The sequence below is a fragment of the Podarcis filfolensis genome (assembly GCF_964270895.1).
Source record: "Podarcis filfolensis genome assembly, chromosome: 5".
Lineage (NCBI taxonomy): Eukaryota > Metazoa > Chordata > Lepidosauria > Squamata > Lacertidae > Podarcis > Podarcis filfolensis.
Genome location: NC_139608.1, coordinates 99,601,024 through 99,624,769, shown reverse-complemented (window position 1 = coordinate 99,624,769; position 23,746 = coordinate 99,601,024). Strand labels below are relative to the sequence as shown.

The following is a 23,746-nucleotide window of genomic DNA, read 5'->3' as shown; positions in this document are numbered from 1 at the left end:
CCTGCCAACAAATTCTATCCTCCTGCTTTTTCCTCTTGGAGTTACAGTCACTTCTACGGAGTGCAGGTAAGAAAACCGATACAGTGCTTGCTTCTGGTAAGTTTTGCTATAGCCATATTTGTGTTTTTAATTCTTCTGTCTAGGATACTAGGATATAAAATATCAAATTTCAGGCAAAATATTCCTCACACGGAAGATTTGTATCAGAGCGTCTACTTAAGCTGATTGAGAATTCAAGGTCTGGAGAGGAACAGGGAGAATTATGAGAGAAATCTGGTATCAAATCTTCTTAGAAGAGGTAATGAGATAAGCATGATCCATAGAAAGAGGCTGCAGCTGGGATATATGATGATTGACTGGGGGTTGTCTACACTGGAGCAAAATGTAGATTCACAGAATCCTCTCTCCCCATTACTGTCCATGCTACATGTTCACTATCACAAACCTTACAATTTCCCCTTTCAAGTGAGGTTTTTCTAATCCTCAGAAAGTCTGAAAGAGCCGGGATAAAAAACAAACAAACCTGCATTTAAAAGGGGGAAAGTCTGGGACAGGGGTCAGCAAACTTTTTCAGCAGGGGGCCGGTCCACTGTCCCTCAGACTTTGTGGGGGGCCGAACTATATTTTTTTGGGGGGGATGAACGAATATCTATGTCCCACAAATAACCCAGAGACGCATTTTAAATAAAAGGGCACATTCTACTCATGTAAATACACACCAATTCCCGGACCGCCGGATGTAGAAGGTGATTGGGCTGGATCCAACCCCCGGGCCTTAGTTTGCTCCAGTATGGATGTTCCCACAGCCACACTGAACTTAATGGGACTTACTTCTGAGTAGACATTTATTTAGAATATGCACTGCTAGTCACAAAAATAACACAATGGTTTACAAGAGTATATACATTAAAAAACAATTTAAAAGATATGCCACATAAATTTTTAAAAATCAGAAATCAGCTAACTAGAACAACAAAATAAGGTTCTTTGTTGCTTGTTGTGCCATGTAATAATTTATTCTGCAATAACCAGGTTCCCAAAAGTTAAGTTCTGTTACATATCTGGAAGTCCCTTGTTCAGTGGGACTTACTTCCAAGAATAAGGGCAGATGGGAAGGTAGCCCATCTAGAAGGGAAACTTTCATCCTAAACCTCCGCTGCCTTGCGGGATATCTTCAGGAGAAGAAAATACTAAGGAGTAAACCGTACACAAAGGGGTATGGAGTCTCTAAGGCAACAGCTGGATGGCACCTTGTATGCCTCCTTCTGGCAACTCCTGTAGCCAAACTGGTGCTAAATGTATCGCTCTGCTTTCCTTTGGACCCCATCAGCCAGGCTGGGCAGACCAGGATCTCCATGTGCACTGCTCAGCCTTGTGCCTGGGGAGGCCACTTCAGTGCTGCAAATGCAGTGGTTTGATTTCACCCTCAGAGGCTCACTCCATTGTCTCTCAAGACAGAGGGATCCCAGCAACAACAGCTACAACAATGTAGTGTAAATTAAAATGCATGCAATCCTATAATAATTAAAAGTGAAAATCAAAACTGAATGCTGGGATCAGCCACTATGGATAACTACCCATAATTACCTACCAGATAATATCTGAAGGGTATCTGAAGAAGTGTGCATGCACACAAAAGCTCATACCAAGAACTAACTTAGTTGGTCTTTAAGGTGCTACTGGAAGGAAAAAAAATTTTTTGTTTATTCTTTTCTAGCACAGCAGTAACAAAGACTGAAATTTTTATTACACTACCCATTGTTCTACCAGGCCTAAACACACTAAGCACAACCAAACCACAGTGTGAACGGTGGGAAGAGATAAATCTGGCCAGCTTCAGAGTGTCTTTCATTGCTCCACAAACTGCAGCCCAGAGATGATGAAAAAACCCACTCTATATGCTTCAAAATGGCTTTGTCATGACAGCATGGTTTTACTCTGGAAGACCATGACCATAATCTGTGAGAAGATTGTTTAGCCCAGCAGCATTGACACATCACAATAGGTTCTCTGGTGGACAATGTTTCTACTTTGGAGAAAAATCTTTTACTGAGATGTTTCTGCTGATGGCTGTGTCGGAAGTCTTTCTGCTTTTGGGCTGGGCATGGAGATCAGACTGCATTTGCTCACCCACCACTTATTATAAGAATTGTTGGATTCGACGATTCCCGGGCCTTACAGTTGATCTGGAGCGTTCACAGAGAAGAGGGGCCTACATTCTCAAAGTCTACACAGAAGCTACAGCCCAACAATGCAGCCAGACCTGCTGCCTCCTAAAGAATGGTAAGAATTCATTTTCTTCCTCTGTAAAAGATCAAAGCAGTCCATGTTAAAAACAAAACATTAACTGTTCAGCTGATGAAGGTGTATGATTTGTAACTATGCATGCATAAAGGCAAAGGTAAAGGGACCCCTGACTGTTGGGTCCAGTCGCAAACGACTGAGGTTGTGGTGCTCATCTTGCTTTCCTAGCTGAGGGAACCAGTGTACAGCTTCTGGGTCATGTGGCCAGCATGACTAAGCCGCTTTTGGTGAACCAGAACAGCGGAAATGCCGTTTACTTTCCCGCCGGAGGAGTACCGATTTATCTACTTGCACTTTGATGTGCTTTTGAACTGCTATGTTGGCAGGAGCAGGGACTGAGCAATGGGAGCTCACCCCATCGTGGGGATTCAAAACACGGACCTTCTGATTGGCAAGCCCCAGGCTCTGTGGTTTAGACCACAGCGCCACCCGCATCTCTATGCATGCATACATGCAAGTATAAAAGCATTCTGTCACCCTCAAGACAACAGTGACAAAGAAACAGAACGCAGAATGAGGCTACGCAGAGGAAAGATGTAAATAGGAGCTTAATAGAGGCCCACTTGAATTGTGTCCTTGGGTTTCCCCTTTGCTTTCTCTGACATAAATGAGTTGTTGCTTGCTGTTGTTTAGTCGTTTAGTCATGTCCGACTCTTCGTGACCCCATGGACCAGAGCATGCCAGGCACTCCTGTCTTCCACTGCCTCCCGCAGTTGGGTCAAATTCATGTTCGTAGCGTCGAGAACACTGTCCAACCATCTCATCCTCCGTCGTCCCCTTCTCCTTGTGCCCTCCATCTTTCCCAGCATCACGGTCTTTTCCAGGGAGTCTTCTCTTCTCATGAGGTGGCCAAAGTATTGGAGCCTCAGCTTCAGGATCTGTCCTTCCAGTGAGCACTCAGAGCTGATTTCCTTCAGAATGGATAGGTTTGATCTTCTTGCAGTCCATGGGACTCTCAAGAGTCTCCTCCAGCACCATAATTCAAAAGCATCAATTCTTCGGCGATCAGCCTTCTTTATGGTCCAGCTCTCACTTCCATACATCACTACTGGGAAAACCATAGCTTTAACTTTGTTGGCAAGGTGATGTCTCTGCTTTTTAAGATGCTGTCTAGGTTTGTCATTGCTTTTCTTCCAAGAAGCAGGCGTCTTTTAATTTCGTGACTGCTGTCACTATCTGCAGTGATCATGGAGCCCAAGAAAGTAAAATCTCTCACTGCCTCCATTTCCTCCCCTTCTATTTGCCAGGAGGTGATGGGACCAGTGGCCATGATATTCATTTTTTTGATGTGAAGCTTCAGACCATATTTTGCGCTCTCCTCTTTCACCCTCATTAAAAGGTTCTTTAATTCCTCCTCACTTTCTGCCATCAAGCTTGTGTCATCTGCTTATCTGAGGTTGTTGATATTTCTTCCGGCAATCTTAATTCCGGTTTGGGATTCATCCAGTCCAGCCTTTCACATGATGAATTCTGCATATAAGTTAAATAAGCAGGGAGACAATATACAGCCTTGTCGTGCTCCTTTCCCAATTTTGAACCAATCGGTTGTTCCGTATCCAGTTCTAACTGTAGCTTCTTGTCCCACATAGAGATTTCTCAGGAGACAGATGAGGTGATCAGGCACTCCCATTTCTTTAAGAACTTGCCATAGTTTGCTGTGGTCGACCCAGTCAAAGGCTTTTGCATAATCAATGAAGCAGAAGTAGATGTCTTTCTGGAACTCTCTAGCTTTCTCCATAATCCACTGCACGTTTGCAATTTGGTCTCTGGTTCCTCTGCCCCTTCGAAATCCAGCTTGCACTTCTGGAAGTTCTCAGTCCACATACCGCTTAAGCCTGCCTTGTAGAATTTTAAGCATAAACTTGCTAGCGTGTGAAATGAGTGCAATTGTGCGGTAGTTGGAGCATTCTTTGGCACTGCCCTTCTTTGGGATTGGGATGTAGACTGATCTTCTCCAATCCTCTGGCCACTGCTGAGTTTTCCAAACTTGCTGGCATATTTAGTGTAGCACCTTAACAGCATCATCTTTTAAAAATTTAAATAGTTCAGCTGGAATACCATTACTACCACTGGCCTTGTTATTAGCAGTGCTTTCTAAGGCTCATTTGACTTCACTCTCCAGGATGTCTGGCTCAAGGTCAGCAACCTTGTAATAGTGCCACTGTATTCTGCTCTGGTCAGACCTCACCTGGAGTACTGTGTCCAGTTCTGGGCACCACAGTTCAAGAAGGACACTGACAAACTGGAACATGTCCAGAGGAGGGCAACCAAAATGGTCAAAGGCCTGGAAACGATGCCTTATGAGGAACGGCTAAGGGAGCTGGGCATGTTTAGCCTGGAGAAGAGGAGGTTAAGGGGTGATATGATAGCCATGTTCAAATATATAAAAGGATGTCACATAGAGGAGGGAGAAAGGTTGTTTTCTGCTGCTCCAGAGAAGCGGACATGGAGCAACGGATCCAAACTGCAAGAAAGAAGATTCCACCTAAACATTAGGAAGAACTTCCTGACAGTAAGAGCTGTTCGACAGTGGAATTTGCTGCCAAGGAGTGTGGTGGAGTCTCCTTCTTTGGAGGTCTTTAAGCAGAGGCTTGACAACTATATGTCAGGAGTGCTCTGATGGTGTTTCCTGCTTGGCAGGGGGTTGGACTCGATGGCCCTTGTGGTCTCTTCCAACTCTATGATTCTATGATTCTAACCACACTAGCTGGGGTGTACGAGCCATCCATATCTTTCTGGTATAATTCCTCTGTGTATTCTTGCCACCTCTTCTTGATGTCTTCTGCTTCTGTTAGGTCCTTACCACTTTTGTCCTTTATTATGGTAATCTTTGTACGAAATTTTCCTTTCATATCTTCAATTTTCTTGAACATATGGTTCTTCTCTGGTTCTTCCCATTCTGTTGTTTTCCTCTATTTCTTTGCATTGCTCGTTTAAGAAGGCCTTATTGTGTCTCCTTGCTATTTTTTGGAAATCTGCATTCAATTTCCTGTATCTTTCACTATCTCCCTCGCATTTTGCTTGCCTTCTCTCCCCCGCTATTTGTAAGGCATCGTTGGACAGCCACTTTGCTTTCTTGCATTTCCTTTTCATTGGGATGGTTTTCGTTGCTGCCTCCTGTATAATGTTACGAGCCTCCATCCATAGTTCTTCAGGCACTCTGTCCACCAAATCTAAATCCTTAAACCTGTCCCTCACTTCCACTGTGTATTCATAAGGGATTTTATTTAGATTGTATCTTACCGGCCCAGTGGTTTTTCCTACTTTCTTCAGTTTAAGCTTGAATTTTGCTATAAGAAGTTGATGATCTGAGCCACAGTCAGCTCCAGGTCTTGTTTTTGCTGACTGTATAGAGCTTCTCCATCTTTGGCTGCAGAGAATATAATCAATCTGATTTTGATGCTGACCATCTGATGATGTCCATGTGTAGAGTCATCTCTTGTGTTGTTGGAAAAGAGTGTTTGTGATGACCAGCTTGTTCTCTTGGCAGAACTCTATTAGCCTTTGCCCTGCTTTGTCTTGAACTCCAATGCCAAACTTGCCCGTTGTTCCTTTTATCTCTTGACTCCCTACTTTAGCATTCCAATCCCCTATAATGAGAAGAACATCCTTCTTTGGTGTCCTTTCCATAAGATGTTGTAAGTCTTCATAGAACTGGTCAATTTCAGTTTCTTCAGCACCAGTAGTTGATGCATAAACTTGGATTACTGTGATGTTAAATGGTCTGCCTTGGATTCATATCGAGATCATTCTATCATTTTTGAGATTGCATCCCAGTACAGCTTTCACCACTCTTTTGTTGACTTTGAGGGCCACTCCATTTATTTTGCGGGATTTTTGCCCACAGTAGTAGATATGATGGTCTTCCGAACTGAATTCGCCCATTCCCGCCCATTTTAGTTCACTGATGCCCAGGATGTCAATATTCTTGCCATCTCATTTTTGAGCACATCCAGCTTACCAGGGTTCATGGTTCTTACATTCCAGGTTCCTATGCAGTATTTTGCTTTACAGCATTGGACTTTCCTTTTGCTTCCAGACTGAGCGACCTTTCGGCTTTGGCCCAGCCGCTTCATCAGCTCTGAATCTACTTGTACTTGTCCTCTGCTCTTCCTCAGTAGCATGTTGGACGCCTTCCAACTGAGGGGCTCATCTTCCAGCGTCATAACTTTTATATGCCTGTTGTATTTGTCCATGGAGTTTTCTTGGCAGGGATACTGGAGTGGCTTGCCAGTTCCTGCTCCAGGTGGATCGTGTTTGGTCAAAACTCTCCACTATGACCTGTCCATCTTGGGTGGCCCTGCACAGCATAGCTCATAGCTTCTCTGAGTTATTCAAGCCCCTTTGCCGCAGCAAGGCAATGATCCATGAAGGGGAGTGGTTGCTATTTCCTACTAAAAAGAAATGGGAAGTGCAGCACTTACGGCCTTCTTGTCATGAGAGCCTGGCTCTAAGTGATAGGAGATCCATAGAAGGTTACAAAGAGTCTCTGCGTGCCAAGTGTATTGTTCTCCTTGCAAGATGCCCACTGACCCATGTTGCCACGTTTCATATTGAAAATACTAAAATATTAGGGCCAAAATTCACCCTGTTGTCTGTGAGCTGTCAAATTATCATCCTCTTCCTATAAATAATGGATCTAAAACTTGGAATTAATACATTTCATTTGAAAGTAAAGAAGAATACATCTAATCTAGTGCCATTCTTTGTTCTTCCACTGGAGCTATGAACCATAACTTGGCCTTCAGTTGTTGTTTTCAAATTTCTAGTTACATTTCTGAATTGATCCTTAATGCAAACATTACAGTGCTAATGGCAATAAATAATACAAATATAAGAAGATTCTGTCAAGACCCAAGGCAAACACAGTAGAGATTTACCAGCACAAAACATGCAACAAAGCAAAGCATGAAAATATAGGCTGTAAAATGTGCCCTTCAGTTTCCTAGTTCTGCTGGATCTCTCAGCGGCCTTTGATGCCATCGACCACTACATCCTTCTGGACTGTCTAGAGGGGCTGGGAGCTGGGGGCACTGTTATACAGTGGTTCCAAGTGGTGGGGGGGATGAGTGTTCAGGCCCCTGGGCTTTCACTTGTTGGGTGCCTCAGGGTTCGGTCCCCCCCCCCATGCTTTTTTAACATGCAGCCACTGGGAGAGATCAGCAGTGGGTTTGGGTTGGGTGTTCATCAATATGCAGATGATACCCAGCTCTACCTCTCTTTCAAATCAGAACCAGTGAAGGGGGTGAAGGACCTGTGTGAGTGTCTGGAGGTGGTTGGAGGATGGATGGCGGCTAACAGGTTGAGGTTGAATCCTGACAAGACAGAAGTACTGTTTTGGGGGGACAGGAGGCGGGCAGGTGCGGAGGACTCCCTGGTCCTGAATGGGGTAACTGTGCCCCTGAAGAACCAGGTGCTCAGCCTAGGAGTCATTCTGGACTCACAGCTGTCCATGGAGGCACAGGTCAATTCTGCGTCCAGGGCAGCTGCTTATCAGCTACATCTGGTATGCAGGCTGAGACTCTATCTGCCCGCAGACTGTCTCGCCAGAGTGGTGCATGCTCTAGTTATCTCCCGCTTGGACCACTGCAATGCGCTCTATGTGGGGCTACCTTTGAAGGTGACCCGGAAACTGCAACTAATCCAGAATGTAGCAGTTAGATGGCGACTGGGAATGGCTGCCAATACCATATAACACTGATCCTGAAAGACCTACATTGACTCCCAGTACATTTCCGAGCACAATTCAAAGTGTTGGTGCTGACCTTTAAAGCCCTAAATGGCCTTGGCCCAGTATTCCTGAAGGAGTGTCTCCACCCCCATCATTCTTCCCGGACATGGAGGTCCAGCTCCGAGGGCCTTCTGGCAGTTCCCTCCCTGTGAGAAGCCAAGTTACAGGGAACCAGGCAGAGGGCCTTCTCAGAAGTGGCGCCTGTCCTGTGGAACGCCCTCCCATCAGATGTCAAGGAACTATCCTACTTTTAAAAGACATCTGAAGGCAGCCCTGTTTAGGGACATTTTTAATGTTTAATGCTGTGTTGTGTTTTTAATATTTGATTGGGAGCCACCCAGAGTGGTTGGAGAAACCCAGCCAGAAGGACGGGGTATAAATAATAAATAAATTATCATCATCATCAATAATAATAATTATTATTATCAGTGTGTCCCAAAATATCCCTTTTTATATGGGCTTTCCAAGCTATCCCATTTCCATAGCATAAACTCTTCAGGGGTCAGAGTCATGTACTTCTCCATACAGCAATCAGAAAAGTTGCATAGGCAGTCAAAACACTAGTTAGCTACAAAAGGAAAAAGTTTATAAACTATTGGTATAGGGAAAAAATGCTAGTTTGCAGACTCTATTCTGGTCTGAAACGAAAAAGGCTGGTTAAAGCCACGTGCTGGAGCAACCAACACAGAGCTCCTTACATACTGAAGTCCACATGGAGAGTGAAAAAGATAACGAAGACCATGGGTGGATCTACACACGGGGAGGGGGGACACTATAAACAAGTCAGAAATTAGAGTGGTATAAGAAAAAAAATTTAAACCCTATGGAAAAAGTGTATAAAAATTTTCTGCTCTCTGGCACCATCTGGTATTGCATGTTTATAGCACATTCAAATCATTGTTGACCCAAGGTGGGAAGTGGCGACATATGCCAACATGGCAACATAGCTTACTCTATAGCTTAACCCCATAATAATAATAATAATAATAATAATAATAATAATAATAATAATAATAATTTATTATTTATACCCCGCCCATCTGGCTGGGCTTCCCCAGCCACTCTGGGCGGCTTCCAAAAGAATATTAAAATACTGTGATACATCAAACATTAAAAGCTTCCCTAAACAGGACTGCCTTCAGATGTCTTCTAAAAGTCTGGTAGTTGTTGTTCTCTTTGACATCTGGTGGGAGGGTGTTCCACAGGGAGGGTGCCACTACCGAGAAGGCCCTCTGCCTGGTTCCCTGTAACTTGGCTTCTTGCAGCAAGGGAACCGCCAGAAGGCCCTCGGTGCTGGACCTCAGTGTCCGGGTAGAACGATGGGGGTGGAGATGCTCCTTCAGATATACTGGACCAAGGCCGTTTAGTATATCCTCGGGGGTAACAGATTGGAATTGATCCCACACAACTTGACTAGACAGGACTCTAGCACTCTCCCGGCCCGGCCCTGCTCCCACAGTGGAGTCTACCTCTTCTCGAAACTAAGCGACTTTATCTGCAAAAAACTTTGCAAAATCATTGCAGGAGATCATGTGGCCCATACTGGGCCCCGATGTAGCAGGTGGTTCCGCTAAATTGCGAACCACCTGAAAGAGTCTCCTGCTGCTGTTTTCTGCAGATGCAATAGAGGCGGTGAAGAAAGTCTTCTTCGCCGTCGCTACCGCCACTTGGTAGGCTCAACATTGAGCTCTAACCCGTGTCCGGTCAGCTTCAGAATGGGTCATCCGCCACTGGCGCTCTAGCCGTCTCAACAATTGTTTCATTGCCCTCAGATCCGTGGAAAACCACGGGGCTGTCCAGGCTCCATGCAATCGGAGAGGGCGCTTCGGAGCCAAACAGTCAATAGCCCTGGTTAACTCCACATTCCAGCGGGCCACCAGGGAATCAGCTGAAAGGCCATCAACATGGGATAAAGCATCCCCTACCACTCTCTGGAAACCATTTGGATCCATTAAGTGGAGGGGTCGCGGAGAAGTCAAGTTGCACCAGGAAGTGGTCTGACCATGGCACTTCTTTCGTTTCGCTTTTACTTAGTGTCAGATCACCAACATCCATAGAGGTAAACACCAGGTCCAAGGCATGTCCACGGCTATGGGTTGGGCCAGACTTATTATCATGCACTAATTAGATTCATGCACTAATTAGATTCAGACATTGTAGTTATATGACGCTGGAACCCTAAAGAGTCTTGTTTGGATAATTAACTGTGAAAATTTTGTTAATAACTAGCACTATTGATTACAAATGATTAGAATTTATAAACATTTACAACAGGAGCTGACATTTACCACATTTTCTGTGATAACCAACAAGGAGAATCAGCAGATAGCTATGCTACAATATCACTTTTCCTGTATTTTATTACTTCAAGTTATGGGAAGGGGACTAGACACAAACCTGCCCTTTTCTCTGGCAATCCTGTGTTTGGGTTAATTTACTTCCTCCCTGAAAGTTCATGGCCACATCATTCCTCCTGAGACATGCTTACATTTCTAATCAAAACTGAATTTTCAATAGGTTGAGGCATGCAACAGACAAAGCAAGGAGGTGTAATCATAATGTAAATCACATTTCCCAGTGCACAGCTCCACCTCTCACTGCTGCTCAAGAACTGGAGTGCTGGAAGATGATGCAGTGTTGTGTCTATTTAACTGTTGAACAATTTTGCTGATAAATGGCATTTGAAATGCATTGTGAAATACTCATAAAATTATCCTCATTGCACCTAGCTGGCTTTTCCTGTTGCTTTTTTCCTTTTGGTGTACCCCCTTTATAAAAGATTGAGACAGCTGTCTGTCATTACCCAACTTAGCAATGCGGCTACAATTTGTAACCGTCTTCCAAGCTCACCCTTGCCTTTCTCCAGCCGTGGATTGTTAGGTTTCGGAACTGAGCTTTCTAACAGAGAGCAGTACTACGTCACACAGCTGGAGCGAGATGTGAGCTGGGAAGATAAAGGAGCTGATTGAAATCAGATCTAATGGAGTGAGCTCATCCATTACCCAAGTACTGAACTCGCACAACAAAACTCACATTTAAAGATGTTTAGATATCCTGATAAGTAACTCTGCCAGCATACCAAATTCTGCCTTGCATACTTGGACATTTTAGATTTGGCTATGGATGTACTGATGCTTCTGGGTCAGAGAAGAACAAATACATCTACATAGGGCTGCCAATTAACTAGAAAAATAGCCTCACTCACTTTTTGATATCCGAGCTAGCTGTCAACAGTTTCTGTGTTGGTTGCCCAATTTATTTATTTTCAACTCCGTCAGGTCACAGATTTTTTGAAATAGAAATGGTCAGCTATAGATTCTGCTTCAAGACTCAGCCTGTGTGACAGGAGTAGCTGGTGTGCTGGACTTAGACTGGTTATGTCCAGTGCTTTTTTTCTACACCAAAAGGTGCTGGAACACACCTCCCTCAGAAGATTGACCCCAGAGCCCAAAGAGGGTATCTTTGGGCTGGGGGGAGGCGTCTTCTCTTGAGCCAGAGGCAGCCTCTGTGAGACTCGGTTTGTCCTGCCTCAGCCACCTTCGTGGTGCGTGTGTGTTCTCTTCCTCCTGGGAGAACAAGGCGGCCAGCCTGCCCACCAGTGCAAAGGCGGCTGAGCAACAGGTGGGCGACTTCTTTAAACTGCTCTGCTAAGAGGCCCATGGCTGCTCGCCCCTCAGCAGAGCAACTTAACAAGCCCCTGCCCCACATCTCTGCGGCTTCCGTGCGCCAGAGTTGCATGGGGGCTTGCTCGGCTGAGGCACAGCTTTCCTACATGTCAGTTGTTACCTGGGAGGTTGTAGAGCCTCAGCAAAACCCCACTGTGCCCCTGGCTTGCCTGCACCTCTTCAGAGCCTGTAGAGGCTATCCCCTTTGAGCTCCGGGGAGGGTCTCCTCATGAGCTGGAGGTACAGTGAGGCTTTGCTGAGTCTGGTTAGGTCTCTCCCTTCACTTCCAGGGCCCAGCTGAGAGGTGCCAGAACACAGTCCCAGTGAGCTCTGGCAGAAGAAAAGCCTGGTTATTTCACCCACAGGCGAGTCTAAAGGAGATGTATTCATGTATAGCAGAGATAGTCAACCTTTTTATACCTACTGCCCACTAAAGCATCTTTCTGGATGGTAAAATTTCCTTACTGCCCCCCAGTGCTCGATGGAAGGATTCAGCTTATGCTGTAGAACCCCCTACCGCCCATCTAGAATCCTGAAATGGCCACTAGTGGGCGGTACGGACCAGGTTGACAACCCCTGATATACAGGCATGATATGTAACCTTAACTTTATTCTGAAATCAATGCAAAGCTTTTCTTCCTTCTGTTGCTGTTTTTAGTTTCCTGTAACTTGGCAGTTTTCTATGGTGAAACCAATAATCAGAGTCTTAACTGCCTGCATGTTTATTGCCCAGCGTTGGAGAGCTGCATACTGAGGCCTTGGATCAATGTTGTGTTGTACAACATCACACCAGGTAAGGCATCATTATGCACACACAAAGAAGAAAGGGTTGCATGCCACTTGCAAATGTGTGTAACACATTAAAGAAATAATTTAAAAAAAACATATTTGGGAGAAGGAAATTTAGAGTAGAAAAGTGATGGGAAGTTCTTAACCATTTCCCTGCCAGGGATGGAATAACAATGCTAAGTGCAAAAATGGAGACAATTCCCGTCCTCACATAGATTTGGCAGTCTGCAGTGTCTATGATGAGGAGAGATGCTTCTTCCCTCGTAACAACTTCTAATGGGATTTCTTGAGTGAGGTTGGGGTTGGCAGCATACCAAATCTATCCTACCTGAACTTTGGGGACACTTTGCAGAGGGGTGTGAAAATATGTCCAGTGACTTTTCTTCACCTTCAGTAACTTCAGCTAGCACAGTAATATTGCAAAGCATTGCATTGAAGCAATGTTGTGAAGGTGGAACGGTGGTTAGCAGATGCTTCAGTCATTTTGTTTTGAACCTATAGCTTTGTATCTTCATGGGCACTTTTGCCCACCTGATTTCTGCAGGTTAGTGAAATAAAGAGGAGACAGACTGCACATAGATAGGTTCAGCTGGCAGGTGTCCTGGCTGCTGCTCAAAACACCCTCTTTGAAGAGATCTTTATTGAGGCAGACTAACAGTATGGACTGGGTGGCAGGAATTAGTAGGAATAGGCAGCTAGAAGCAGCAGTCAAAGTTTAAGGAGTCCAGAACTGCACAGAAGCTATGGAGTTGTCCCAATGAGTTCCCACACCCACCAGTCAAGCTTTTTAGTAAGGCAGGATAAATTTACTGGCAAGGCTCCTGTGCCTTGGAGGAATGTCAAGCTTTGGCAGGGTGGGTCTATTTCCACCTGCATAGCTCCAAATCCCCTAATGACTGCTCCCAGTGGCTTTGTATAGATGTTAAAAATCAACCCCTCCCCCAGTAAAGCCAGAGCCCAATAGAGTACTCATACACTATGCTCTTCATGGGCATGTTATCATGTGCAACTAGGAAGGCTTCCATAGTTAGGAAACACAGGTGAATTTAGGTGACACAGACATTAAAGCCTTTACTTGTGCTTGGATTCTGCTTTGACAGGGGTTGATCCGGATCTTCTTGTGTTTGAGAAACTCTCTTTCAAAGATATGAATACCAGGTCCTCTCTTAATAAATGGGAAGTGCATGGAAGTGCAAGGGTTGCCAATTTAGAAAAATGCCAGAATTCAACAACCAGTTCAAGGTACCTTCTTCCTGAATCCTTATCTTCTACAGTGGTCCAAGAGCTGGTAAGTAACAGCAGCAACACAAGTACTGCACCTGCCCCAGTTCACAGGTCTCCATCCAGCACATATTTAGGACCTGCAGATGCACCACTGAAGGACTATTTTACTAAAGTGGCAAACACCTCAGAAAAGAATGGTTCAACAGCCATGTCTGACAATGCAACTGTGCTTCTTAGCACTGCCGTTACATCTATCAAGATATTATCACACATGCCCAGCCCAGCCCATCTGAACAGCAGTAAACACTTGAACGAAACCAAGGTATACAGTGGCAGGAATTACACATCAGACAATGAAGACCAGAAATCAGCTTGGGAGGAAGTAGAAAGGGGGAGCTGGCTGCTTCCGGTGGCACTCTGTTTTTCCTTGACTGTGATTTGCTGTTGCACTATTATTCTTGCAACTGGGTGCCATCGAAAGAGGAATGGTCGGTATAAACCAAGACGGAGAGGTGAATCCAGACGGTTCATTAGATACACTAAGGTTAAAAATAGCTTTTAATAGTAAATATTCCAAATCTAGAGACAAAGTGAAAGCTAGATGATGAATATGTAAGAGAAGAAAAGGGAACTCTGCAATCCTATACATCTCCACTCAGAAGACTCATTGATATGTGTTTGGGACTGATTATAGGTATTTTGAGTACTTTGCCATTAAACTAGATCGGAGATACATCTGCTTTTCTTGATTATAATACTTCAATTCTAACAGGGTTTAAATACACCTTTCATTAAGAGTCCTTTCTCCATACAAAACCACATAGACTGGTCGGGAAACTTTTCCAGTATGCAAGCTGTCTCCTTTCTCCACCAACCCTTACAGGCCATTAGGGCCACCAGCTGTCAATTACTTGATGTCATTATGACATTAGGTGATAACTTCAAAGTGAGTGGTAGCCCCTTTGAAGTCTGTTTGCTGATGGTTTGGATTCAAACTATTCTGCAAATGGAAGTTTCCCCTCTTAGACTTAAAGAAAAAAATGTCCATTTTCCAGGCAAGGTTCGATTCTATACCATGCCTGTCTGCAAACAGGCAAAGGGGGTGTCTCTCACCACCCATCAGATGATTGATGCCGAGAACAAACTCCTTTGAAGAAGAGCTCAGTGCAACTCAGCCAATCTCAGCCATGTATTTACCTGCCCCGCACCTGGTTTTACATATAGCACCAAGTGTTAGGCAGGCAGGTGAATGCAATTTGGAGAAAATGCATGAGCCAGATTAGTTGCATGGGCCAGAGGTTCCTCATTGCAGTACGGACTCATTATTAAAACCGTGTTTATGGAAGACAATCTTACTCAGCTACGAGTGATCGCCAAAGAAAGAAGATACCAAGACTCAACATGAACACTAATATCAAGTAATTCTTAGAATTTATATGTCACTTTGGGCACGTTCACCAATCTTTTGCACACTTATCCCCATGTTGCAATTGTAAGAGACTGTGGTGTTGTATTTTATCTGTGTGTGAGAAAGCCCAGCCCCACACTCACCCACCCCACCTGGGAATCGGACACGTCTCCAGGCTACAACTCCTTTTCAGCCCCTACTCTCACACTCTCATGTTTGCAAGCAGACGAGGAACTGTGATACTCAAGGCCGGAAGTACTTGCCTCTTGCAGCCCAAGGAGCAACTTACTCTCTACTTCTTCTCTGCTTTGCTACCTTTTCCATAGTGCACATGCAATGTCTACCAGAACTAGTATGCAGCCAGCTTTTTAATATCCTGCAGCTTTATCAAAGCATAAAATCCCCCCCAAGTAATTTCACATCTTCATGTTTTAGTGTGTATGCTGACTTTCTGAAAATGTCCCCGTTCAAGCCAATGACAGTCTATTATGTGGAACGGTGGTAGGAAAAACGCAGCGTACAAGGCAACTTGTTCTTCATGTGATTGGAAGTGGTGGTAGGGAAGGGTAATGCAGGATATAATTGCCATTTCAAAAGCAGTCCCACATTTAGGTTGTAGTATTTTCTCCATGTGAAAATGGCCCTTGTCCATGAAAAATCTTTTAAAAAGTTTGAAGCAACCAGAGCTGGAATTTTGCTTACTTAAGGGTAGTTTGCATTCTCAGTACACTATCTTCGAAGGGCCTCAAATCCAAAGACAAGACATACATACAAGTCCTGCTCTCAGATATGTGTGTTTGGTTAATTTTATTGTAAAGCAGCAGGGATCAAGAGGTAAGGATGAAAGGAAAGGGCCATTGCTCAGTGCTAGCAGCCATGCAGATGCTCACAGGTTCAATTCCAGCATCTCCAGGTAGCACTACAAAGCCCCACCTACAATGCTGGAGAGCCACTGCTGGTCAGTGTAGGAAATAAAGCATACAAGCTGAAAGCGTATGCAGATATAATAACAGTGGGAGATCCAAACAGCACATTTCCGAAAGTCTTATAAAAAATACAGGATTTTGGACTGGTGGCAGGTTTAAAACTAAATAAAAATAAAACTAAACTTAGTGAAAAATGTCTCAGAGCAAGACAAGAAAAAGATTCAGCAGAAGTTAGAAATAGAGGTTCACAAAAAAGTTAAATATTTGGGAATATGGTTGACAGCTTAGAATATTAATATATTTAAAGTTAATTATGAAAGAGTTTGGAAAGAAATAAAAAGGAACTTAGAGATCTAGGGAAGGACGAATTTGTCACTTTTAGGAAGAATTTCAGTAATTAAAAAGAACATATTGCCAAAAATGTTACTCTTATTTCAGTCAATCCCGGTGATAAGCAATGTGAGCTGCTTCAAAGAATGGCAAAAGCATATTCCAAGATTTATCTGGAAAGTGAAGAAACTGAGAATAAAATACAAACTTCTTACTGACATTAAAGACAGAGGTTTCTCTCTACCAGATTTAAAATTATACTTTGAGGCAACCTGCATTTTCTGGATTCGGGGTTGGATTAAATTAGAGAATACAGACCTGTTAGACTTGGAAGGGCATGATAATAGATTTGGTTGGCATGCATATCAGAAAGCAAAAATCCACAAAGGATTTCATAATCATATAATAAAAGATAATAATAATAATAATAATAAATTTTATTTATATCCCGCCCTCCACAGCCGAAGCCGGGCTCAGGGCGGCTAACAACATTCAAATAATCAAACAATCAAATAAAACAACATTCTAAAAATATTTCACTATAAAAATTAATTAAAATCAAGTTGATGGCAACCATTAAGCAAAACTCTGTGCAGGTTACCAGAGGAGGGAGTCAGGCTGCGCCCTGACCAAAGGCCTGGTGGAACAACTCTGTCTTGCAGGCCCTGCGGAAAGATGTCAGGTCCCGCAGGGCCCTAGTCTCTTGTGACAGAGCGTTCCACCAGATTGGAGCCGCAGCCGAGAAGGCCCTGGCTCTAGTTGAGGCCAGCCTAACCTCTCTGAGGCCTGGGACCTTCAGGATGTTTTTATTTGCAGACCGTAGGTTTCTTTGTGGGGCATACCAGGAGAGGCGGTCCCGTAGGTACGAGGGTCCTAGGCCGTATAGGGCTTTAAAGGTTAAAACCAGTACCTTAAACCTGATCCTGTACTCCACCGGGAGCCAGTGCAGCTGATATAGCACCGGATGAATGTGGTCTCGCAGCGAAGACCCCATAAGGAGTCTCGCCGCGGCATTCTGCACCCGCTGGAGTTTCTGGGTCAGTCTCAAGGGCAGCCCCACGTAGAGCGAGTTACAATAATCCAGTCTGGAGGTGACCGTCGCATGGATCACAGTGGCTAGGTCAGGGCGAGAGAGATAAGGGGCCAACTGCTTAGCCTGGCGGAGATGAAAAAATGCCGCCTTTGTTATAGCTGTAATCTGCGCCTCCATAGAGAGGGAGGTATCGAAGATTACACCCAAACTCTTAACGGACGGTGCTGGCACTAACTGCACCCCCGCAAGAGATGGGAGTTGCCCCCTCAATCCCATATCGTCCCGTCCCAGCCAGAGGACCTCTGTCTTCGAAGGATTTAACTTCAACCGGCTCCCACGTAACCAACCAGCCACAGCTTCCAGGCATCTGGTCAGTGTGTCTGGGGCCGAGTCAGGATGGCCATCCATCAACAGATAGAGTTGGGTGTCATCGGCATACTGATGGCAACCCAGCCCAAAACTCCGAACAAGCTGGGCGAGGGGGCGCATAAAGATGTTAAAAAGCATCGGGGAGAGAATCGCACCCTGAGGCACTCCACGCACCAAGGAGTGGCGCGATGACAATTCCCCCCCAAGCGCCACCCTCTGTCCCCGACCAGAGAGAAACGAGCGCAGCCATTGGAGGACTGTGCCCTGGATCCCCACGTCGGCAAGGCGGTGGTCTAGGAGTTCGTGATCGACCATGTCAAAGGCTGCTGACAGGTCTAGAAGAATCAGCAGCCCTGACCCGCCTCGATCCAGCTGCCTGCGGAGATCATCTGTTAGGGCGACCAGAGCCGTCTCGGTCCCATGACCAGCGCGGAAGCCGGACTGGAATGGATCGAGAGCCGATGTTCCATCCAGAAACCTACCAAGCTGTTCAGCAACCGCTCTCTCAATCACCTTACCCAGGAATGGAAGATTCGAAACCGGGCGGTAATTGGACAGATCTAAGGGATCTAATGATGTTTTCTTTAAGAGCGGACGCACCACTGCCTCCTTCAGTTCCCCTGGGAATATCCCGGTGCCAAGGGACAAATTGATGATATCCCCCAGGGGGGCCCGCACCTCATCTGGACACGCTCTAATCAGCCATGACGGGCACGGGTCAAGAGGACAGGTGGTGGGCTTTCCAGCTCGGAGGAGTCTGTCCACATCGGCTGGAGATATCCGGTCAAAGTGGTCCAATACTGGACCCGAGGACATTCGAGGGGCCTCCAGTTCATTTATTGTATCCAAATTGGCAGGAAGGTCATGGCGGAGCAACAGGACTTTCTCCGCAAAAAAGCTCGCAAATGCCTCACAGCTATGTGTCAGATTGTTATTTAAATTTGGCTGTCCTTCAAGGGACGTTAAAGACCTAATTATACTAAATAATTGCGCCGGGCGAGAGCTAGCGGATGCAATGGAGGCCGAGAAGTAAGACTTGTTAGCGGCCTTCACTGCCATCTCATAGGTTTTCATAAAAACCCTATAAGATGTTCTTGAGGCTCCGTCACGAGCACCCCGCCATACTCGCTCTAGCCGTCTGAGATCCCGCTTCATTTTCCGAAGCTCCTCGGTAAACCAGGGAGCCCGGTTTCTGTGGGGTCGCAGAGGGCGCTTAGGTGCGATCTCATCGATGGCTGCCAGGAGCTGGGTATTCCAGCCCTCAACAAGCTCAGTCAATGAGTCGCCAGGGGGAGCAAGGTCCCGCAAGGCTTGACGGAATCTATCAGGGTCCATCAGCCTCTGCGGGCGAGCCCAAATCGGCTCGCCACCTAAGCAGGGTGGGGGTGGAAAGTCAATCCTGGCTTTCAGAGCGTAGTGATCAGACCATGGCACTTTCATCAAAGGAGACATGATCACATCTATACCGGCGCCAAAGATCAAATCCAGCGTGTGGCCTGCTTGATGTGTGGGGCCCGAAACAAACTGGGAGAGCCCTAGTGTTGCCATGGAAGACACCAGGTCCAGAGCCTGTGAGGAGGGAGTGGCATCAACATGGATGTTGAAGTCCCCCAATACCAATAGGTTAGGGAACTCCAAGGCCCAGCCAGCCACCGCCTCCAGCAGGCCTGACAGGGTGGCTGCTGGTGCGCTAGGTGGCCGGTACACCAGCCAGACAGCCAAGCTCACCTCAGAGCCCCACACTAGGCCAACACATTCAATGCCGGGGATCAGTGGCGATGGTAGAGCCCTGAAAGAACAATCTTCCCGGATTAATAATGCCACCCCTCCCCCCCGGCCCACAGTCCGTGACTGGTGGAGGACGGAGAAACCCGGGGGCGCCATCTCTCGTAAGGTAACAGTTTCCCCTTCGCGCACCCAGGTCTCCGTCACACAAGCCAGATCGACCCCCTGCGAGGTAAAGAAATCTCGCAGGGTGGCGGTTTTGTTGCCTATAGACCTGGCATTGCACAACACCAGTGACGGAGGTGAGTAATCCTTGCTCACCCTACCCTCGTCCCTCGGGATGGGGCGCAGATTGGAAGGGGTACGAGCATATCCGTATCTCGATCCCCTTCGCCTATAACATCTGCCCCCACCGCCATACCTCCCTCGCCCCTCCACGGTAGCAATCCCAAGCCTCATACTTGCCTCCATTTACAGAATAGAAAAACAAAACAACCAAAACAATTATACCCAAACAAAACCAATCCCCACCCCACTTAATATCGAACCCCAAACCAAAACAAAACGGAACAAAACAAAAATACATAGATAAAAACCACCATTCACGGTGGTACAACAGAATAAACAATAAAAACACCTTTAAAACACCTTAAAATATATAAAAACATCTTTAACATTTGCTGCAGCAGCACCGGTGTCCTTAAAGCTGTCACAGAGGTGAGCCTGGGCCCCGCCCCCTAGGCCAGATGGAAATAGCCTGAGGAGGGAGCGGCCTTCCCCCACACTCACGGTGCAGCAGCAGCGATGTCCCAGTGCCTCAATGAGGCCTCTTAAAGCCGTGGCGAAGGTGAGCCTGGGTCCCGCCCCCTAGGCCCGATGGAGTTAGCCTGAGGAGGGAGCGGCCTTCCCCACACTCACGGTGCAGCAGCAGCAGTGTCCCAATGCCTCAATGAGGCCTCTTAAAGATGTGATTTTTAAGGTATGGGAGAGATATAAAGATTTAATAGAACAAAAAACACCAGGGTGGATATCCCCAGTAGAAGCAGTATCTTTAAAAAAGGTAAATGTGAGGACTAAATGGCCAACATTTAGAGAGCTGTTAACAGAAGTGGATAACCAATTACAGTTAAAAGAATTTGAGGAAATTAGAGAGAAGGTAACAGATTGATTACAGTATTTTCAAATAAATGAAAAATTTAAAAATGATAAAAAGAAAGGTTTTAGCTACACAATATCAATAGTTCAAAGAGAAATGTAGAATACAAAATTGGAGGACAGACTTGAAAATTACTGCATGTTTCTCACTTAAAGGGAACTATATGAAAATGATGTACTAATGGTACTTAACTCTGGTAAAACTTGCTAAAATGTATAGAACAAGTTCCAATAAGTGTTGGAAATGCAGAGAAAAGGAGGGTACGTTCTGTCATATGTGGTGGGAATGTAAGGTTATTAAAAGCTTCTGGGAAATGATCTATAATGAGCTGCAGAAAATGTTTAAAATAACTTTTGTTAAAAAACCAGAAGCTTTCTTATTAGGATCGATAAGAACTGAACTACCTAAAGAACAGAATAAAATTTTTATGTGCGCTACAACAGCCGCCCGAATATTGTTAGGCCAGAGATGGAAGGAAGAAAAGACACCGACAAAAGAAGAATGGCAGATCAAGCTAATGGACTATGCAGAAATGGCAAAATTAACGGTAAAGCTCAAAGACTACAATAACAAGAAATTTTAAAAAGAGTGGGAATCGTTTGTTGTTTCTGTGCAAAAATACTGTGAACAAGTTGATACATTGGCAGGGTTTTAAGTAAATGTTTGCAACCAGTAGAAAATTAGACGTTACAGGAGCCAGAATCTAGTACCAAAAGAGTTTTAGAATTAATTCAAGAATTTGGTCAGGTGGCAGGATTTAAACTGACCAAGTCCAAAACTAAGGTTTTAGAGAAAAACTTAACATTGAAAAAGAGAAATTTCAGAATGAAACAGGTTTGACTGTGGTGAAGAAAGTGAAATATCTGGGGATTAATATGACAGCTAAAAATGGGAATTTATTTAAAAATAACTATGAGAAATGTTGGTTAGAAGTGAAAAAGGATCTTGAAATATGGTCAAATTTGAAGCTTTCCTTGATGGGTCGAATTGCAGCTATAAAGATGAATGTATTGCCTAAAATGTTGTTTTTGTTTCAAACATTGCAAATTGTGGACAAGATGGATTGTTTTAAGAAGTGGCAGAAAGACATTTCTAAATTTGTCTGGCAGGGCAAGAAGCCCAGGATAAAATATAAGATTTTAACTGATGTAAAAGAAAGGGGTGGATTTGCCCTGCCAGACTTTAAACTTTACTATGAATCAGCAGCATTCTGCTGGTTGAAAGACTGGCTGCTTCTTGAAAACACAGACATTTTGGGCCTAGAAGCTTTTAACAACGTTTTTGGATGGCATGCATATTTGTGGTATGACAAGGTTAAAGCACATAAAGCATTTAAAAATCATATTGTTAGGAGATCTTTGTTTAATGTATGGATCAGATACAAGGATTTATTGGAAAATAAGACCCCAAGGTGGTTGTCACCGATGGAAGCGAAGGTTCAGAAAAAGCTCAATATGGAGGCCAAATGGCCAAAATATTGGGAGATTTTGGAACAAGAAGGTGACAAATTGAAATTTCAGGGTTTTGAGAAACTAAAAGATAAAGTGCGAGACTGGCTTCATTATTTTCAGATAATGGAGGCTTACAATTTGGACAAGAAAATTGGCTTCCAGGTGGAAAAATCCAAACTAGAAACAGAACTGTTAGAACCCAAAACTAAGATACTATCAAGAATGTATAACTTGCTGTTGAAATGGAATACTCAGGATGAAACGGTTAAATCTGCCATGATTAAATGGGCACAAGATGTTGGACATAACATTATGTTTGCTGACTGGGAACAGTTGTGGACCACCGGTATGAAATTTACGGCATGTAATGCCTTGAGAGAGAATATTATGAAAATGATATACAGGTGGTACATGACACCAGTCAAGCTCGCAAAAATATATCATTTGCCTGATAATAAATGTTGGAAATGTAAGGAGGTTGAAGGTACATTCTTTCACCTTTGGTGGACGTGCCCAAAGATTAAGGCTTTCTGGGAAATGATTTATAATGAAATGAAAAAGGTATTTAAATATACCTTCTTGAAGAAACCAGAGGCTTTTCTCTTGGGCATAGTCGGCCATTTGGTGCCAAAGAAGGATAGAACGTTTTTTATGTATGCTACAACGGCAGCAAGAATACTTATAGCAAAGCACTGGAAGACGCAAGATCTACCCACTCTGGAAGAATGGCAGATGAAGTTGATTGACTGTATGGGACTGGCAGAAATGACTGGCAGAATCCGCGACCAGGGAGAAGAGTCGGCAGAAGAAGATTGGAAGAAATTTAAGGACTATTTACAGAAACATTGCAAAATTAATGAACTTTGAAAGATGCTGGATTGAATTTATGTGGTCTCTAGCTGTTATGGTAAAAAGAATTGGTATAAATATTGTTTAAGTTACAAAATTTAAGAAGTTGATTGGAAATTAGGTGTTAGTTAAATGGAATGTTAAGAGGTTAGGATTTGCTGGATAAACAATTTGAACTAGAAAACAAGAAGGGGAGGTATGAGGAAGTCAAGGAAATATGTTATTGAAAATTGGTATTGAAATTGATTTGTTTTTAATATTTTTTTTCTTTTTCTTTTTTGTTTGTATAAAATTGAAAACTCTAATAAATATTTATTAAAAAAAAAGAAAATTAGACTTAAGGGAAATAATAATGGAAAAAGTTTAAGAATGGATATGCAGAAGAAATTGGTTAATATAAGGAACCAGAAGGGGGTATGGAGGGAAGTCCAGAGATTTAAAGACTCTCAAAGAGAAGGTTTGTTTTTATTTGTAAAAATGTAACTGTGAAAAACTAATAAAAATTTATTTACACTATATATATATATACAAACTGAATTAGACCATGGGCAACTTCCCATGTCTTTATTAGTGATTTAGAGAGTTGCAGGTGCCATTTCCCCAAAGCCATTGGCAACCCTGTCCTGGTAGTTTCAGCCCCTAAAATTGATCTTTGTCACTGGGGAGATGGTGGCTTTCTGCTGCTTAACTTAAACACAGAAAGCAGCAGCTTGTTTCAAAAGATAAAAATACAGTCCTTGGAACATAATCCACCACAACATGCTCTCAAGACAAAGACCTGAGAAT

The 23,746-nt window shown here is 44.2% G+C and overlaps 2 protein-coding genes across 2 annotated transcripts in view; both read left to right on the top strand.

The window, feature by feature from the left end:
- LOC310763441 (potassium voltage-gated channel subfamily KQT member 1-like) overlaps positions 1-23,746 on the top strand; it is a 793,949-nt gene that overhangs the window by 424,450 nt on the left and 345,753 nt on the right. The window lies entirely within an intron of this gene.
- MANSC4 (MANSC domain containing 4) lies at positions 1,801-14,446 on the top strand. Its single transcript, XM_083615966.1, has 3 exons — positions 1,801-2,283; positions 12,359-12,493; positions 13,590-14,446. The coding sequence occupies exons 1-3, from the start codon at positions 2,055-2,057 to the stop codon at positions 14,273-14,275; spliced, it is 1,050 nt and encodes a 349-aa protein (XP_083472092.1). The 5' UTR covers positions 1,801-2,054; the 3' UTR covers positions 14,276-14,446.

Coding starts and splice junctions, on each gene's coding strand:
- MANSC4 (XM_083615966.1), top strand. CDS start 2,055: ATGTTTCTGCTGATGGCTGTGTCGGAAGTCTTTCTGCTTTTGGGCTGG. Junction 2,284..12,358: donor CTGCTGCCTCCTAAAGAATG/GTAAGAATTCAT, acceptor TGCTGTTTTTAG/TTTCCTGTAACTTGGCAGTT. Junction 12,494..13,589: donor GTTGTACAACATCACACCAG/GTAAGGCATCAT, acceptor CTGCTTTGACAG/GGGTTGATCCGGATCTTCTT.